The sequence below is a fragment of the Hyposmocoma kahamanoa genome, unplaced genomic scaffold, assembly GCF_003589595.1.
Source record: "Hyposmocoma kahamanoa isolate Upper Pololo Valley unplaced genomic scaffold, ASM358959v1 138, whole genome shotgun sequence".
NCBI classification, from domain to species: domain Eukaryota; kingdom Metazoa; phylum Arthropoda; class Insecta; order Lepidoptera; family Cosmopterigidae; genus Hyposmocoma; species Hyposmocoma kahamanoa.
The window spans coordinates 3,185,000-3,192,969 of NW_020653492.1; the positions used below are offsets into that span (position 1 = coordinate 3,185,000).

General features: G+C 36.5%; 1 protein-coding gene across 1 annotated transcript in view; it reads right to left on the minus strand.

The window, feature by feature from the left end:
* LOC113240445 (transmembrane protein 135-like) overlaps positions 1–7,970 on the minus strand; it is a 37,205-nt gene that overhangs the window by 5,539 nt on the left and 23,696 nt on the right. The window contains 4 exon segments of the mRNA XM_026477757.1: positions 1,318–1,494; positions 2,679–2,805; positions 4,122–4,255; positions 7,436–7,649. Coding sequence (XP_026333542.1) covers positions 1,318–1,494; positions 2,679–2,805; positions 4,122–4,255; positions 7,436–7,594 — 597 coding nt within the window. The 5' untranslated portion in view covers positions 7,595–7,649.

A 7,970-nucleotide genomic window follows, 5' to 3' on the forward strand; every position in this document is an offset into this window, starting at 1 on the left:
TTTCTTTATTTTTATCTCCAATGGCGGGCAAGAATAAATTATTACCAGCGAAAATTAAACATTAATGAGCCTAAATTTCATGATTAATGATGATAGAACGATTTTTAATAGACAAGATTATGAACTCGGTTTTACTAGCTTTAAAGCTCAGAGAGTTAAGTGCAAGGCAGTGACCCACTCTGTTAAAGTCAGTTTGAGTCAGTCCATAAAGTTCTTCCATAAAAGTTAGGGTGGGGTGTGCATGTGAGATAATTTCACAGGTTTTAAAAACTACGTTTGCACTAATCGTATAATACAAATTGCATCTTCAATGTTTCACTGAATTTGGTTTTTCTTGCAACTTTTTGAAAGTGGTTTAATCGATGACCATCGACACGTGTGATCAAACAAAATCGAGTAAATATACAGACAATCGATATTGTATTATCCTTTCACGACAATGGCAATATTGTATGCCATCGCTACGACAAAAAGGTCACCAAACCTATTTCTGCCACCAATTGTTCACATTACAGTAAACATTGCTGCGTTACGCTTTTGAAGAGTAAGGATGCTGGTGATGCTACAAATTACAGGCACATTGGACTTGTCAACATATGCCCCAGGAAGACAGGCGCAGTGGCAGTACCCCTCAGTTCTGTGCAATTTGAAGTTATATGGACAGGAATATCGCTAGCCACCAGACGCACGACTTGGTCATCTTATCACTTGGTAGTATCATATTTAAGAAGAATTGCGTTTTTTGTCGATCGACGCTGTGGATTTTAAATTAGGTGTAAGTGCCTAAAAATTTGTTCGATTTTAACCTATATTTATCGGTCGCTAACAAGCGACAACAATGATCGATAAAATAGAACAGATCTTTTATCTGACAGATCTTATTGTTCACCAAAAAGCTCAACATCCCGAAGGGCAAGAATGATCGTCTAAAATCGAGCCAATCTGTAGGCACTTTATCTGAACAATAAATATAAAACATAAGATAAATTATGTTTCAAAAAAAATCACGTCACAAAAATAAAAAAGTCATAAAGTTAAAAATAACCATATCAATATGTCTGCTTACGTAACTGTACTTGTTATCAGTTTAAATCTATATTGTTGACTGAGTTAACAGGAAGTAAAAGATGATTCACGTTAAATATTTATTTTATGACCTGCGTTCTACTTGGTCATAATCGTTACAATGTGGTTTAATAAAATAAAGTTTAATGTGCTCTTACAGGGGTCGGTTCTGAACCCAATTTTGTATTAACAACATGCATCTAATGGGCGTCTCTCAGGGCGCCGTCCTAAGCCCCATCCAAGTAATAAAACCGAGCAGATAAAATTACATATTTACCAGAATAAAGGTGTCCTCTGTTCTTTGTCGCCTTCTAGCCTCATGAGGTAGAAAAGAAAAGCACTACCAATCATGAACAAAAGTGTTTGCTTTGATCTTGTCATTGTGATGTAGTTGTCTCTTTGTAATGTTCTTAGCCAGTACTCAATTAGCTGGAACGGAGAAATTCCCGTCATGTTCAGACCTGTTCAATGTACAGTGACGTTATATGTTCATTTTAAAACCTTAGGTTGGAAAACCATACAATGAACACTAAGGAAATTAAACTATTTTTTGGGATCTAAATTTATATTTATTATTTCAAACCAAACAACCTGTAAAGGGCCCAAAACCAACATTTTGGGCCCTTTACAGGTTCCTTGATCAAATTTGACTCAGAAGGCAGAGTCAGCCGTGACCATGGCTCCGAAAGGTTGGTTGGTTGAAAAAATAAGTATACTTGATTTAGATATTTTATTTCCTTTGTGTAACAATTGCGAAAACATAAAGCTGGTTTCAGAGCAGTGCGGATTTATCTGCGGACCCGTATGGCCCGCAGGCGGACAGTCCGTACGGACCGTATGCATAGCTGTGAAACCAGCCTTAGAATTCAATATGATATTTTTAATTAGGTCACTTCATTATTGAGAACGCATTATGTAGTTTTTATTTTTTTGTCAATGAACATTTTCTTGCCAGACAAATTTTGCATTTTGTATCGTCAGTGATATCATTGGTACAATCTTCTTCTTTTAGTGCCTTTTCAACTAATAAAGGTCACTAATACTACATAATGGTCTTGGTCTAGTGCGAGTTGTAATAAGTTGCCTGAGCTTGCAACTACTGTCTACTCTTTAATGTTTCATCTTCCCAGCAATTTTTGGTACAAATATTTTATATCAATAATTTTTAGTAATAGTTAGGTGTGCTCAAAAGGAACCTACCCACAACGACGTATTATCCGTGATACCAGTACGTCTTGTGCACTTTGGGCAACAACAAGCTAGTTCCTTTGCAGAAAATGCTTTCACCATCATGGCAATATAGTCTACGTTATTGATAGACAACGAGTCGAGTAGCTTGCACACCGGTTTTCATGGTGTCGTTATCTCTGAGGTCTTGGGTTCGATCTCTTGCCGGGTCAATGTAGAAAGACCAGGTCTGAGTGTTTGTGGTATCGTCATTATTACTTATTTTCATAACACAAGTGCTTTAGCTATTTACTTTGGGAGCAGAGGAACGTACGTGATGTGGTATAGTATTTATTTATTTATATTTAGTTGATACGATAAATAGAATTAGTAATGATTATCCCTTTATCCGTTTTATTTACTTAAGCATATAAATAAAAACTTACCAAGTTAACAAATAAGTTGATGACTAGGCCTCTTCTTTTGGCGGGTTCCATGAATATGAACAAACCGTTGATCATATTCGGTATCCACAGGTAAGTGTGATAATGAAATTTATTTCCCATCATCCGTCTGGAATATAAACGTTAGTCAGATGAAAACAATTTACTTTAGTACCTGTGTATTGTAATGCTAATTTTCCTTCTTCTTTTTACTTCTTATTCAATCTACGCCTATTCGACATATTTAAAAGGCCAAAAGAATAAACGAAAGGGGTAATATGAGAGCGTGGAGGGACTGGATAGCAAAATCGGACACAAGAGTTCTGAACTCGCTGGATATTCTTCTCAGTATGGTCCGGATGGTGCAGGTCCTCCAGAGGTAGGTCTGCGGTCCTGGACAACTGCAGGCGGGGCCGTGTGTTAGCGAATCGTGGCATTAAGTTATTTCATTTTGTTAGAAAATATACTTTGCTTCAATAAAAATTAGTTTTATCCAAATAATAAATAAACCGATATTGTCATCATCGAATCGACGAAACGCTAACGGGCGGCCGCCATTACGAAAAGCGTCTTTAACTAGAACAGATGTGGTTTTGTCTTGTTTGGATTTATAGTGAAAGATCTTATAATATAATTTATAACAGTCATTGGAGTCTCATTTCTATGTCTACTTGGAAAATCTTATACGTGGATCTTAAGCCTCGTGGCCATAGCCTCGTTCGATGCAGGGTGTGGGAATATCCGGAGGTTTTCAGTGAGTAGGAGTTTAACATAACCACCGCGCCTCCATAATGAATTTCCCAGTGAGTATTCCAATAATTCCATCATTCATTTAAATTACAATATTGTGTTAATCATCATATGAAATAAATGATTCCAATATAGTCAAACCATTTCGTCAGCAACATACAGAATTAAATAAATCGATATTGTAAACCTAAGACTAAGGCTCAACTCACACTGGCGCAGAGTCGACGCGTCGCGACGGGTCATGTTTTTCGCCTATAGCATATTCACCTATATTTTCCAATTATTAAGGTACAAATTTGTGTTTTGCAAATATAGAATCAAGCGGCGACTCGCGTCGCCGCGTGTCACTTGGGCGCCGTGAGGTGTCAGACCACAAATTACACCCAAACACACGAGAGAAATAATTGTAGGCCATACAAATATTTCTCCCGGCCCGGGAATCGAACCTGGGACCTCTGCGTGGCAGTCCGCGACGCGACGCTTCGACTCTGCGCCAGTGTGAGTTTAGCCTAAAGCTTAGAGAGTTATACTTTAATCAGAGGCTCTATAAGCACCGACCTTTTCTCAAGTAACATGTTATACTTAGTTGTTATCTAACTTTTACAGAAATTTTACTTTCTATGTAAAACTTTTTAGGAACAATAAATTAATCTTATTTTTATACAAGCATATACATATAGATTACCATTACATTACCTAGCTATGCAGCCGAAAACTGACGTTGTGGTACCAATGCAAATCCCCATAGCCGTGGACCTCAAGTAATACTCGAATATTTTGTACCATTCTTCTTTTTTTCGCATCTTCCGCCCGCGCATTAATATTTGGACCTGAAATAATAAAAATTTTACTTACAGATTTAGTTACGAATCTTTATAAACTTTTCTGAAAAATCTTCTAGTTGTATTTTAAATAATGTCAGTCGAATGACCATGGGACCTACAAAGAACCCGAAACGCTAGTCTCTTTGAAAAAACACATCGAAAGAAAAAAAAAATTTATGAAAAAACGAAACAAAAAAGAAAATAAAAACAGAAAATGACCAAAACTTAAGGTGTAGCGTTCATTTGAGGTATCGATATATACGCGATAAATAGTTTCATTTCTAATACCAGGCAATTGCGAAAAGTCTAAGAACTTGTATGAGGGGCGGCTGATAAGTTCGCGGCCTAAGGTACTTAAACGTAACTTACCGTCTTATTAGTGATACTATTTATTGTGCGATTCAATGGTAGTTAAAGTTACCCACTTTTAATTTTTTAAATTTTTTATAATTAAATATTTCGTGGTGGATCAAACAACGTCATGTCAGCCGAATCTGCAAATTCTCGCAATTTGGAACACCGCGCCATTACAAAGTACCTTGTTAAAAAGGAAAAAACGTCGAAAGACATTCTTGAAGACATGTCATTGGTTTTTCAGGATTCTGGGCCTTCTTACACGATGGTTAAAAAATGGGTTCGTTTATTTCGGCAAGGACGAGAAAGCTGCGAAGATGACCCCCGCCCGGGACGTCCAATAACGGTAGTGACAGAAGAAAATATTAAAAAAGTCGAGAAAATTGTACTGGCTGATGGAAGAGTTAAATTGTGGCAGAAAGCGGAAGAGGTGCAAATCAGCAAAGAAAGTATTGGCGAATTTTACATCAACATTTGAATATGAAATAAATTTGTGCGCGTTGGGTACCAAAAATGCTCACGCCATTCGACAAGGAACGACGACTCTAGAGTTGCACGGAGTTTTTGGAGTTAGTCGGCGAAAATCTCGACGCCGTTTATGATCGTATCGTGACCGTTGATAAAACATGGATTCGTCAATATGACCAGGAGTCCAAGCAAGAATCTATGCAATGGTTTAAATAAGGAGAAAGGGCGCCTAAGAAATTCAAGGTCGAAAAGTCGGCATCGAAGTTTATGGCGCCTGTCTTCTGGGATAGCGAAGGCATTTTGCTAATCGATTACCTGCTTAAGGGAACTACGGTGAATGGCCAGTATTATGAAAATTTATTGGCTCAGGCTCGTGATGCTATTGTCCAGAAGAGACGCGGGAAGTTAGGGCGTGGAGTACTCTATTTGCAGGACAACGCGCCCGTTCATACGGCGCGCGTTTCAAGGCAGGCCTATGGAGACACTACTCTTATAGAGACACTAGGTTCTCAGAAATAAGTCATCCTCCCTGCAGTCCAGACCTACCGCTTCTCGTTCTAGCGACTTTTTCCTTTTTTCCAATTTAAAAAAGGACATACGGGATCAGAGATTTTCAGATGACAATGAAATTATAGCCGCCGTAAATCGTCATTTTGAAGACAAAAACAAGAAATATTTTTTTGGTGGTTTTAAAGTATTACACGCCTGATGTGAGAAGGGCATGTCACTTGAGGGAGATTATATTGATAAATAAAAAATACGAATTTTGACTATTCTTTTTTAACGACCTTAGACCGCGAACTTATCAGCTGCCACTCGTACTTGTGCGAGTAGCACTAACTACTTAGTACTTCTTCTTCTTACTTCTTACTTCTTAGAACTTCTACAAGTGCAATGTATTATATAAACATAGGCGGTATTTTTATCATAAAGCTCTATTGATTTTTTTTATAATTTCCACGCTCCCGCCTTCCGCCCTGAGTACGGGAAAACTTCCGGCTTGCGCCCCCGCCATGCGCCCCCGCCATGCGCCAAATCCGCGCCGCGACTCTCAAAGGCGGTGAAATATTTTAATTTTAATTTTTTGAAAGTAAATCAATTTTAAAAGATTTATTTGTTTCATTTATACGTAATATTTTAATGCTAAAAAAATTGAAATGTGATGCTTAAAATATGGTAAATATGATACGAATAAACTGTAATAAACTACAACGTCAAATTTTTCTTTTTTTGAAAAACTTCGTTGTAATTGTGATTAAAAACTTGTAGGCCGCAGCAATTACAAACGTTCAGGCCATTAAAGCCCTCACTTTCAGCTCGGTTTGAATCTGTCCCTTTTTGTGATTGCCTACTTACCCCTTTTGTATAATGTACCTACTATTAAGTGGCATTAACTAAGGTTACTATTATAATGCTTAATATAGGTAAAAAAAGATAAAAAATCATACAGGGTAATGTACAGTCTGGGCACCAGAGTCTTTGAGAGAGAAATTTAAAAAAATAATCTTCTTACAATAATAGCATTTGAGTACATTTACGAAAATGTACTTTATGAAAAGAATATAATTTTTTTATTAATTAATACGTGGAACAAAATAAATAGGAGGCAGTATGACGTTTGAGTAGCGTCCTTATTGATATTTTAATTACAAATATACGACGTTCTTTTTTTGAAACTCATTATAGTATTGTGTACAGAACTTTCATGAAAATTTAAGACAATAGAATTTTGATTCAGAACTAAAAAACGCTTTTATGATAGGTACCTATATATGAAATTATATTTGAAAGATTAAACTACAGAAGTTCTTGCTTGCAACGCGATGTTTGAATCGATTCACTACAGCGCTCAGACGTGCAGATTACGCGCATTTACGGCGCGTGTTAAATACGCCGTGTGCAAAGGCTTTTATTCAGACGTGATCATGGGACCTGTAAAAGGCCCGAAACGTTGTTATGTTTGAAAAAAAAAAAATATACGCGATTTCTATGTGCAACTAAAACGAAATCCTAAGATCTCGATATTCAATATAATAATACAGAGTTTTGCCATTATGTCTAAGTGGTTTGATTATTAAACCAAATTGTTTATTATAATGAGTCTGATATATACCCCCGTATACATAATTCGAGCTACTTTGCATTTTTATCGTAAAGGGTACAATACAAAAATAGTGTTATCTCTGAAGAAAAAGTTTTCCCCCAGTTTTGCAAATCGAAATTCCCAACAAAGACTTATGGAAAATACGTTTAGTATACTAGTTTTTGATCAATCAAACATTGTTTTAAGCTTAGGGCACCTATTACTGAAAATGCGTGGTGGCTAGAATTACGTGTCCGGATGTGCAATATGGTCAAACTTACCAAATAAACGATAGCATAAAACCTAGCACTACCAATGCAAGTCCTCCTAAAAGTTTCAGGAAACGCTGTCCAGCAATTCGAATCATAATAATGGAGCAAGATATGGCAGTCGATGTCTCTGCAAGTTTGGTCGAAGAGGTGCTTGCTTACTTCTACCATTTTGGTATATTAGCCTTCTCCAGGGTGCTTTTCCTAGGGCAATCTTTGTTTTGTTCTGTAAAGAAAAATGTAAAATTAAAACAAGTTACAAAACTCAGCCTCTATAATAAAGTAAATACCTAAATTCAAAAATATTTTTTTTGTAAAAACACAAAAATGTTAAAAAAACCGTGAGTTACTAAGGATTAATTTCTTTTTTTTTATTTCGTAAGATGTTAGTTACTCAAAAATTTTACTTTTTCGTCAGTTTTTTTATTGAGAGTAACATCATCTATGTCTCACTAACTGAACTTCGACACACGCTACTCCGACCACATGTTACATCGACATGATTTTACTCAGACATTACGTTACTTCGCCTATATATTACTTCGAC